Genomic DNA, 12,357 nt, shown 5'->3' on the forward strand with positions numbered 1-12,357 from the left:
GGGCAACGCTGCCTACTCAAGGTGATGTACTCAAAACCATACAGGTTTCCTACAAAAGACCTATATCAAATCAGTGACCGATTAACCATCAGGAAGCTGTATGTTTTGAGTACAACACTCAGGCTATACAAAACCCTAGAGTTTAACCCCACACATGAGACCCGTCGGCGCATAAACAATGTTGCCCCCCTATCTAGCTATAAATCTATGTTTGCCAAAAGGCAATATAAAGGGCAGTCGGCATACATCTATAATAATGTAAACAAGCTAATTGATATCCATCCACTACTGTTGTACAAGTGTAAGATAGAACTTACTAAATGGCTGAAACAACTAAGTTATGATAATACAGAATCATTACTGTACCGTGTAAATTATTAACTAAGCATAACATATTGGCAGAACTCATACGCTAATCCACACACACACACACACACGCACATCCACACACACACAAACACACACACACACACACGCGCGCACACACACACACACACACACACATACATTCAATTTATATGTCCTCATCATAAACATAGTATTTAATTAGCTTAGAATACTAAATAATAACATAAATACCTAAATCATTCTTTAAAATAAAAAAAGAAAATAATTATAAGTAGTTTATAAATAAAATAAGTTACTTTCATATGTATAATATTTCCTATAATAACAAGACTGTTTAGTTATGGAGGAGCGGGGCATCCTGATACAGGTTCACTCACCTAAAAGGAAGTCCCAACCACTGATGGCAATTTGTAGATTAAGCTTAATAAGGAAATAAATAATTTTTCATTTTCTTATTCATTTTCATTTTCATTTACTAACTGTATAATTTTACTCTTGATTAAAATATCCTATCACATGCAATGCAATCTCGTGACTATAATGAGTTTTATCAGTAGGTACAAACCAAAGCATGCATACTTGTTAAAATGTTTCTGACAATTAGCAAACGATACCATCGCTACTCTTTAATTTTTGTGTTTTATCTACTTTTAATAATTTTTTACTGTCAGACATTCTTTAGAGTGCTTTTTACTACAGACCAGAAACTACTAGTTAGAAAAGATGTCTTCTACGCTGACAAAATATTTCTCCCCATTTATCAATCATGAAGAAGAATTGTGTCTCTTACAGATTTTTAAACCTCTCTACGTTTTGCTTTCCGCTCTCGGATTATTTCCACAGTCCATCGAATTTCCTGATGGAAAACTTAAAACTAACGTGAATCTTAAAAACAGCACAATCAATTCCACCTGCACAATGCTTATGATTCCTGTAATTCACGTCTTTTTCCTTTTTCATTTACAAGAATTATACATGTCTAGTAAAGACAACACCTTAACAGAAGGTACAATGACTCTGATAAACTACACCGTTGCCCTGATTATACAAGTATTATTTTGTACAGTTTCATTTTTTCGTGTGATACGCGACAGAAAAATATACATCACTATTTTAAACGACATGGCCGACTGTTGGGAAAGAATTGCGATGGGTAAGAGAAGGCTAATTCTTGGACGATTGCGTGTGCAGGTGAACTGTGTGCTTCTACCCTCTGTACTACCGATTCTGCTACCCTTACTGATTTCCCAATACGCAGGAATGAAGTTTAATATCTGGAAAGTGATATTAATATATCTGACGTTTGATCTTCCTGAGCTGATACAGTTTGTAATGCTTATATTCTATTTCGTATTGGTTTTGATAATTGTGGCGCTGTTAAAAAATATTGAAGAGGAGTTAATATTAATTTTGCATGTGGCAAAAAACAATCAGAATGATTCATTTGAAGCTGATATGAGAATGGGCGTGGGTGAGATAATGAAGGAGTATGTCAAGACGCTGGGGTTAAAGCGGCAGGTGAACGCAGCGTTCCAGACATCGATACTGGTGGCGCTGGTGTCAATATTCCAACAGCTAGTCGCCTTGCCTCACATGATGTACCATGGTCTCGCCTTTCAGACTAATTTTTCCACCTGCGACATTATTGACTGCAGCGTCTGGATGGTCAATCAGCTGCTAAAAATATGTCTTTTGGCGCGCTCAGGCGATCTGTTGACAACACAAGTAAGTGTATCGTTATAATTGTGATACGTAGGTACTCGACTTAAGGGGACGGTATATGACGTTTTCGATTTAGAGCTCACTTTGTGCAATCAATTTGTTCAAGAAATGTTTAATAACTGCATTAAATTATACGTAAATTTGTTCACGAAGAAGCCGTGTACCGGCTCTTCACGGCATAATATTTTTTATTTGCTGTAATTCTCTACAAATCGACACTAAAAGTATCCAAAAATCAAAATATGGAGTTCCGTTTGAGCAACACGCATTACAGTTTTGCCTTTAACAGTAATTGAGTTGTTGTGTGATTTTGAAAGCTAGATAACTAAACTAGCAAATTATTATCTACTTATATTTTTACTCACAAATACAACACAGAAATTCAATCCCAAATGTAAACTTTCGTACAATTTCCATACATTGACGACATCACTCAAAATTCTTCTTCGAGTCAGATGGCCGCTGGCCTTGGATCGAAGCAGACGTGTACGTCGTCGTAGCTCGTTTTTGACATTATTTAGACATTTCATCATATACGCATACGAAAATGTATACCAGTAGATAAATTGTATTTCAAAAAATAGGGTAAATAAATTTATTTAAAATTTGATTTGTTGTTATTTACAGGTCGTAACGATCGAAAACAGCAGTAAACTATCCTAAAACAATACGATTACAATTGAATTTAAGTAACTTGTTCCTTCAAAACCCGCTTAAAATGAAAAAAGTTTAAAGACTCGTTTTACTGATTGGGATTGATTTTCATTATGCTGGTATCAATTTTGCGTCATTAAAAAAAAGTATATGACTTCTGTACGTCAATGACATTTGATGTCAATTGTAATCTTGTATTTACGTTAGAGAATATTATATATTCATTTAAATATTACTTACCTATTAATACGAAGCGTAATTCGTTTAATACCTGAAAGTCTTAGTGTCTACACCTACTTTGTTGCCGTTCGTTCCGTCTATATGTGTGCGATTACGTGCTGTTCTCAATAATCAAGAAACAAGCCATAATCTTCAAGAATAAAATAACAGCAAGACCAGCATTTAGTACTAACTAGTTTTTGCGGATTTGGAGACAAGAGATGAAGCTTACAGGCTAATACCGCTGCGGTCTGGTTATTGTTATGTGTATATATCGAGTATTATATAAATTTACTATAAAATAACAATGTTTTATTTCAATGACATTATGTGCGTAGGTATGTATGTTTCGGTGATTATAAGAATTTTGTCCACACAATAATTGTGCAAAGCAGAGACTGCATCATGCTTTCTTTACGGTATAAGCGGTATGGTACCGTTATTATTTATCAATACCGGTTCGTTTTGAAGGTAAAACTATACCGGTTGAAATACAAAGTACGGTACCGGTATAAAATTACAGCAGGGACAACCATTTTTATAGGTGTACAGTCAGCTGCAGAGAAAAGGTACGACCAGATAGATAATTGTATGCAGGGGTGGTACCTTTTCTCTGCAGCTAGCTCTACCTAAACCATCATTGACCGAGCGTTGGCGAAGGTCTCCGTTTCAACTTGGGCAAAAATGCTTTCGTATGTCCGAATTCTTCTCCTTTGCATATCACATTTCTCAACTGATTCTCGTGAAAATTCGGTAGTCCGATATAATTATTCGGTTTCTTTTTTTTTTGAACAATTTAAAATAGGCAGAAATTGTCATAAAGGACTTAAGCGCCAGTAGGGTCTGTGACACTTAAGACCACTGCGATTATTAGGTACTTACTGGCCCCTATTTCACCACGACCACGGTGACAGGTGCGACAGTTGTCGACATCACTGTTGCTGACGTCACAGGCTTCCATAGGCTACGGTAACCGCTTACCATCGGACGGGCGATGTGCTTGTTTGCCACCAACATTTTAATAAATAAATAAACTCCATTATATTGCCACTAAAAAATTCTTATTTTGCGAAGCTAATGACAATTGTTACAAGAAACACGGCAACTGTATCGAAATTGCGACACAAAACTCATTTCCTGTCAAGACTTACCGAAAATTCTTTGAAAAATCTTGTGACAATTGTCACAAGATTTTTTTGCGAGAGAAATGTCTGTTTTATCCGATATAATAAAGTTTTTTTTTAATAATAGGTACAATGACGGTGGCAAACACGAATACGGCCCGCCCGATGGTAAGCGGTAACTGTATTATTAAATTGTACAACGGGACTTAATCGCGTATCTAAGTTTTAAGATTTACCTCCGACGTTTCGAGGACGGCGTTGTCCCCGTGGTCTCGGAGAAGACTGGCTTAAGTTGACATCAGCATCTTCTAACCGCGCGAGTTTTTCGAACTACCCGCACTTGGTCTTGTTTATCAGCTTGAACGTTTTGCGGTTCCGTTGTACAATTTAATAATGTGTAAAAATCGTGAAAGTTTAAATCAGTGTTAGCGGTAACTGTAGTCCATGGATGCCTATGGCGTCAATAACAGTGATGTTTTTGTCGTACCTATCACCGTGGTGAAATAGGGGCCAGATTACGCCGCGCCGCGTGGAACGTGAGGTGCATTGGGGTAAATGCATACCATTCACTCAAGGAAAATAATCTCCCTTATAAGATCACTCGTGTGTCTGCCATTTTGTTAAAGCCAATTTTCACCGTAACTACTGGACTAGTTCAATTGAAATTTAGTACACATATGTCAAGTAAGGAAGTAGTAAGTCGGTGATCCGAAGATGAGTAACGTAAATAAATGAACTTTTAACTTTGCGGCGATTTTTGGTATCATGTGACATATCAGATATAATACATAATTATAAGTAGGTGAGCAAAAATGTACCATAACCTAACTCAGAATTGTATTACATAAATACATATACAAAAAATAGTTCAACGCCAAAAGATTAATGGAAGACTTATGTCCTATAATAGGTGAGTTGGTCTTAAACAAAAAATATGCAATAAAAATGTGTAACTGTGGAACCCATAGTGAATCCTACTCGTACATGATCGGTTTTTATATTATGTACCTATAAGATATTTTCTACTTTATACTTTATAAGTGTACCTACATAATATTTACTTATAAGCAGTTGTCACGTAAAATATTTGTAGATTTTTTTGGAAGTATGTGTCACATCATCATAATCTTCCTCGCGTTGTCCCGGCATTTTGACACGGCTCATGGGAGCCTGGGGTCCGCTTGGCAATTAATCCCATAAATTGGCGTGGGCACTAATTTTTATGAAAGCGACTGCCATCTGACCTTCCAACCCATAGGGGGTAAACTAGGCTCTTATTGGGATTAGTCCGGTTTTCTCACGATGTTTTCCTTCACCGAAAAGCGACTGGTAAATATCAAATGATATTTCGTACATAAGTTCCGAAAAACTCATTGGTACGAGCCGGAATTGCAATTCGCACGCTCTTACCGCTAGGCCTCCAGCGATTTTTTTGAAGTATGTATAGCACAAAAAAAATATTTAGAAATGTAACATTTAAGGTAGGTAATTAAAATACGGTATAAACATTATTGGAGAAGACTTGGAGGAAGTGTCATAGGGATCTACATTCGATGCGTGGAAAACAAGTTCTTTTGTCTAATTATAATCCACCGGCAATCACGCGAGCGCATAAAATGAAAATCATTTTTTTTTTCACTCCCTAAATCTCCCTTAACCTAATAACAGTAAAACAAAAAATAAAATATAGAGGGTTACCAACCAGCCAAAGAATTATAAGTAGATATATGCACTTATCCCAACGCACCTCACGTTCTACTCTGCACGGGGTTCATTGCCGCTCCTACCGCCGTAAGTAACTATAGTCCGTCAACCAAATCTTGTCAGTAGCAATGTAAAGCAAACTAAAGTAGGGCAACACTCAAAGAGCAGTATTGCGCTAAGAATAGCAGCAATGTACATCGAGCCAAAAGATTTTTTTTTCCGCTGAGCGCGCCCTGCGTACGTCAATTCAAATTGTCACTCGCGGTTTATTGAAAAAATTTGAAACATGGACGGACAATTTAAAAGCGATGTTAAAACAATGTTAATCAAATTGATGAACAAATTTGAAGATATCAAAAACAACTCGCTATCGTAGTGCTTATATTCTCTTTGTTCCCTATCTATGTTTACTAAAATAAAATCATATCAAAATGCAGATAATTAGATAGTGCATATATTTGTTATTTACAATATAATATGCCACTTGTTAATGTAAATTAGTGTACTCTTCTGGATGAATATGACCTGTGTAATTTTTTTGATTGGTATATATTGTACAATAGGATTACATATTAAAAATAAAACAACTGATATTTGGGTGTTTATTTAATTTAAAGGTAAATAAGATGAGGGTCACTTTAGCGTACACTATAATTCAGGTCATTAATTGAAAAAATATAATGAAGTTACCAATGTTACCGGGTCACTTCAACCAAGCATAATACGGTTCTACTCTGTAGTATTCTATTGCATCTTTGTAAATAGTCACAACTGATTGCTGAAAATATTAGACATGTGGGCCTATGGACGGTTTCCAGGACACAATTTATGGTCTTGTTGGATAGATTTAGGCATACGTTTTAATTTTATTTATGCCTTTTAACCCTAAAACAAAAAAACTGAACATAATCTTAAAAGTTCGAAAGAGTTCTTCCAGTATGTACTTGTCATAACCTCAATTTTTAGTAATGTTTACCATCAACGAGCATGATTGTACATTGTAGGCCCCTTAGCTTTGCTTATTCTTATTTAATGTATTGGTATTTAATGGTGACAGCAGAAATATCTCTTGAAACAAAAACGATTCAGAATGAAAACCAAATGAAAACAAATAAGGTGACGGCTGTCGTTCACGATCCACATTCCACAGATAAAACACAGATGACACGCATTTTGGAATTATTCGAACACAGTGTTGCTAACCCGCGATTTTTCAAATTTGCCGCCTTTTACTACTGACAAGATTTGGTTGACGGACTTTATCAACACCTACATTATCAAGGCTACGATCGAAGAAAATCGCTTCAGCACTGAAATAATACCGGTGGAATACCGGTATAATATTTTTTATTTTAATTGTATTAATTTAATAGTGAAACAAAAGGCGAATATACCACATAAAAGTAAATCGGTAAAGATATTAGGGGTACATTAGCCAACACTGTTTCCATATATTTTCAAATTTTATTTTGTCCGCCTTAATTAAATTTTGCACCCTGCCGGAACTTTATTTATTTAAATTCTCATTTAATTGATTTTGAGCCTTATGAAAAGTCGTATAGAGTAGTAAATAAAATTTTACATCTGACTTAATGACATCTGGTTTTATTCGGTTTAACTTTAGAAAACGCGTATCTCGACAAAGCCATAATGTAGAAAATTGTCAACAACCAAATGAATTATTAGAATTTAAATACGTCACGTGTGACATGAACAGACAAGGAAAGCAAGATTAAATGTATTGTTTCTCTTTCTTCTTTCAATGGAACGCTTTTCCTAAAAGGAGGCCACTAAACTCAAAACGCTATCTTAAAAAAAAACTTGATGGGTCAGTGACCTGTCCCAGTAAAGTGAGGTAGTGTGCGTGAAGTGCGCTTGTGTGTGAAATGGGGTAAATTGACAGAATCTGAAAATTTACCCACCTCTACCGTCACCTTAAGAAAAAAATTAAATGGACATAAAAAAAAAGTTTTATTTCAGGTAAATGAAATTGGCCGCACTATTCATAACATTCCGATCAGTGGTGATCCAGATTGGAAAGTTATTTTAGAAGTAAGTACTTATTATGTTTTATATTATTGTAACTTTTAAATTCGATGAACAAGCGTAATTGTTTGAACCTTTCTTAAAGTAATGCACATGCTTTGAGCTTGTTATCAGTCTTAAACAGGCGAGTAGTGATTGGATTGTTCGATTTTTCAATGATACATCATAGCAGGCGTATACTATTTTGAAGACAAATAAACACTATAAACACATCATCCCTTTTTTAATCAGGTGCAGCATTTCTCATCATTGATGATTTATCAGGATGCAAAAATGACTGTATATGGCTTTTTCCCATTGGATGCAACTCTATTATTTAATGTAAGTTTCTGGATCAATGTATAATTAATTTTTTGTTTGACTCTCTCTGTTCCTATGTATCCTACGTGGTGTTGTGGCCAGCTTTCCTAACTTTTCATCTCCACTTCACTGTCTTCGAGATCGCGTCAGTATCTCGCGAGATAGACTACGTGCCCTTTTCGGTGTTTTAATTAGAGAGGGACGAGTAGTATATCCTGTCTAAATTATATTCTATACAATCTTTTGAGAAACGGGCCCAGCTCGTAAGGTATGTAGGTACTTCAAAAACTGATAAGAAATTGTCATTGTATAGCAAAGTAATCTAATGCCAGAGTTGTTGGCTTATGTTGCATGGTAGAATTGACAAATGATTTTTTTACACTAGTCGCTGGACTACTGTTCAGAAAATAACTGGAATTGTACCTATTGTTGCATATACAGTTTTTAGTTTAATATCAATATTTGGCATGACACCTACTGTTATTGTAATTCTAATTCTAATGTTTAATTGTAATTGCTTGATATCTAATGTTAATAGCATAATAAAATAAAATAAAAAAACTAACTGTAAGTTACCAACAGTGGAAGAGCGGTATTCTCTTAATACAAGTATTTACAATACTTAAAAAGAGGTACCAGCCCAATTATGAAAAATTGTATGCTACCAAATAAATAATTTTAATTTTAAATAAATAATTTTAATTTTTTTTTTTTTTTTTTAATAATATATTAAATAACGTTAATTTAAGTTTTACAGTTAGTATTTTCCTCTCGTTGGTGTGGTGAAATATGTTGTGTTAAACAACAACTTTGCCCCCTTGTAAAATAAATATATAATTATTACACTACCTACACCTTTCCACTTTGTTATTCCTCTACCTTTTCCGTTGGGCTCTGAATCTACTATCGGAAATAAAAGTTGTAGGGATGGCCGTACAACTTTTATTTGCGTCAAATATTGGATTTGACGTTTAGCAGTTTATTTTATTTTTCAGATGGTTGCGTCTGCTGCGATGTATTTAGTGATTTTGGTGCAGTTTGACAAACCTGAATGAATTTTGGGGTAGGTAATTAAAATAAAAACAAAATTCATGGAGACATCCGGAAAATCAATTTAAGTACATCAGTAATGACATTAAGATCATTCACTGAAAGATTAATTAGGTTAGGTACATTGTAGGAACAATAATTATATTAAATGATATAACAATGTAGTTTTATTATAGAAATATAATGCAATTAATTATACCTACTCTTAAATTAAATTTGACAAGCTTCTGCCCTCCTAGAGAAACAAAATAAACGGCTATCGGGAAATTAGGAGCCCGATTCAGATTTACCGACTTGTTATGGTTTTGATCTTATTTTGATACGACTTTGAACACCGATCAAGCTGATTGGTGCATGCGATATGTCTATTTACAAATACATAATCAACTATAAATGTGTAATAATTTCTTGTAGAAGGAAGTGCCTAAAAATATATACCTATATTATGACACGCTCTTATTGTATTTATAGACATGACGGCGTCAGAAATTTTACACACTTATTATTTAAGATTTTGTTGCAGGATGTTGTTAATCCATTAAAATAATATTTCACGGTTTAAACCTAGTCGAAACATAGACCCTCGATACTCGTAAACATGTTATGACTGTTCATTAGGTAAAAAATACCAATACATAAAACATCCATTTTAATTCTAAGCCGACAGAATAACTAAAAACACATATGCACATCAAGTTTCAGTCATTTACTTCAGTATCTCGTCTCCCTGCACAAAGCATGCTAGAAACATGTTTGCTACACTAAAAAAATATTTCTCTCCCGTTGTTAATCAAACTGAAGAACTAAGTTTTCTCCAGCTTTTTAAACCTGTTTATGTTTTACTCTCCACGCTCGGCTTATTTCCTCAAGCCATACTATTTCCTAACGATGGACAAAACGCCACTTTAACTCTCAAACACAGCGTGTATAATTGGTATCATACCTTATTAATGATCATTTTAATTCACAGCGTTTATATTTTTCATTTACATGAATTGCACATCTCTAGTCAAGACAACTCCATAACGCAAGGCGGTATGACATTAACGAACTACATTATTGACCTGTCGTTGCAAGTATTGTCTTGCACAGTCTCATATTTCCGTGTATTTCGTGACAGAAATATGTATATAAGGATGTTAAATGACATGGCAGGCTGCTGGGACAGGTTAGCAATGGGAAGAAGAAGACATATTCTTCTACATACATATTCTTGGAAAATTACGTGTTCAGATGTGTGCTGTACTGAGCCCTATGATTGTAATTATCCCTTTGCTATCAGCTATCATATACAGGGGATCTCTTGGTGTATGGAAGAAGATATTGTTTACAGTAACATTTATTTTACCAGAGCTAATACAATTTATAATGATTTCATTTTATTTGGTAATGATTTTGATGATAGTGGCGCTTCTGATAAACATTGAAGAGGAGCTTAAAATCTTAGGTCTGAGAAATAACATTTGCTGTAATTCAATTGGAGCTAAATCGGAAATGGGCATATTCAAGATAAGGAATGTGTACGTGAAGACGCTGAAGATCAAGCGGCAGGTGAACGCGGCGTTTCAGGCACTCATCCTGGTGGCGATGACAGTGTGCTTTCACCAGCTGGTGGGCTTACCCCACATGATATACCACGGTGTCGTCTATGTGCCAAACTTCTCTGTAAACAACACTACCGGGCTCAGTCTGTGGGTTTTCACGCAGCTGCTAAAAATATCTGCTTTAGCGAGTTCCGGGGCGACGTTGAAATCACAGGTATTTCTTGTATTTTTCAAAGATGGATATTTCTAGTTCTACATCTATCCGTCGCTGTAACTATGTGTAACTCTTGATTGTTGCAGGTAAATAGAATAGGCTGCGCTATACATAATATTCCAATAAGCAGAAATCAAGATTTAAAGGCGTATTTACTCGTAAGTGGTTTTTTCTAGTGGTAAGTAGTTATTTTCTGTAATTAAACCTGGGTTAAAGAAATTTGTGGCTGTTTTTTATAAAGTTGGATATCAATCTTTGCTGTCGAAATTTGATTTATTTACCTAGAAAAATCCTTTTATAAGGTTAGATACTTATAAAAGGATTTTTCTAGGTAGATATAGATGGTCAAGCAAATCTTGTCAGTAGAAAAAGGCGCGAAATTCAATTTTTTTATGGGACGATATCCCTTCGCGCCTACATTTTTCAAATTTGCCGCCTTTTTCTACTGACAAGATCTGCTTGACCATCTATAAATCAAATTTCCTTTTGAATTGCGTAGCCATTAGCCAGTAGGAATGTGTGCCAGTGTTTTTATATAACTTTTCTTTCGTTTTATTAGGTACAGCACTTTTCATCACTGATGTCTTATCAAAAAGCAGAAATTACTATCTACGGCTACTTTACACTGGATGGAACTCTTATATTTAACGTAAGTTCGGAATTACCCTAAACTACCAACGTCTACACTAAAACCACACTATCGACTGACAAATCTTAAACCCTATGCTATTGCGGACATAAAGACAAAACTAACAAGGAAGGGTACCCAACTGTCCGACTCCGATTTGATTTATTTTGATACATGTTATAGAGTAGTCTAAAATAACGGACACGTATTTTTTTTTTAGCTGCCCAAACTCAAGTTGTTAGGAGAAAATGGCCTTCGAAAATTGACCAAACCTAATTTCTGAGAAGACACTTGTTCAAAAAAATTGATAATTAATTAATTAATCTTCATTAAATAAATACATTGATTGATTGATAAAGTCCAGCGATGGGCAGATAATTTGCACAATAAAGTTTGCACAACAAAGTTTAAATATATTCAATGTTGTTTTCAGATGGTGGCTTCAGCATTCATGTACTTAACCATTTTGGTGCAGTTTGACCAGATTTGACTTATTCTCTTAGATGCTCAGTTTACTACCTAGTGACACGAAAGAAAAATATTAATCTCGTAACTGAACTTCGACATGCATCTTTCAGAAAAAAATACATGTTTAATACAAGCTTTTATTGTCGAATATTATTTTCTTTATAAAGTCATGAACTACTCGTAAAACATTGTGAACTATAATATAATACAAACTTTGGCACCTGGGTGAAATGTTATGTATGGCAATTTTATCGGGTCCATTTCAATTTTGTTACATAGGTACCTACGATATTGAGAAATGTTAACAGTAACTATCCTAACAAAATGTAGCTGCCC

The 12,357-nt window shown here is 34.8% G+C and overlaps 1 protein-coding gene and 1 pseudogene across 1 annotated transcript; both read left to right on the forward strand.

Annotated features, from left to right (window-relative positions):
- Positions 1-1,032: 1,032 nt before the first annotated feature.
- Positions 1,033-8,179, forward strand: LOC134652835 (uncharacterized). Its single transcript, XM_063508024.1, has 3 exons — positions 1,033-2,073; positions 7,752-7,823; positions 8,049-8,179. The coding sequence occupies exons 1-3, from the start codon at positions 1,072-1,074 to the stop codon at positions 8,160-8,162; spliced, it is 1,188 nt and encodes a 395-aa protein (XP_063364094.1). The 5' UTR covers positions 1,033-1,071; the 3' UTR covers positions 8,163-8,179.
- Positions 8,180-9,865: 1,686 nt separating this feature from the next.
- LOC134652678 (gustatory receptor 68a-like) lies at positions 9,866-12,043 on the forward strand (annotated as a pseudogene).
- Positions 12,044-12,357: the final 314 nt, after the last annotated feature.

Source organism: Cydia amplana, chromosome 12, assembly GCF_948474715.1.
Source record: "Cydia amplana chromosome 12, ilCydAmpl1.1, whole genome shotgun sequence".
Taxonomy (NCBI): Eukaryota; Metazoa; Arthropoda; class Insecta; order Lepidoptera; family Tortricidae; genus Cydia; species Cydia amplana.

Coding starts and splice junctions, on each gene's coding strand:
- LOC134652835 (XM_063508024.1), top strand. CDS start 1,072: ATGTCTTCTACGCTGACAAAATATTTCTCCCCATTTATCAATCATGAA. Junction 2,074..7,751: donor GCGATCTGTTGACAACACAA/GTAAGTGTATCG, acceptor GTTTTATTTCAG/GTAAATGAAATTGGCCGCAC. Junction 7,824..8,048: donor ATTGGAAAGTTATTTTAGAA/GTAAGTACTTAT, acceptor TTTTTTAATCAG/GTGCAGCATTTCTCATCATT.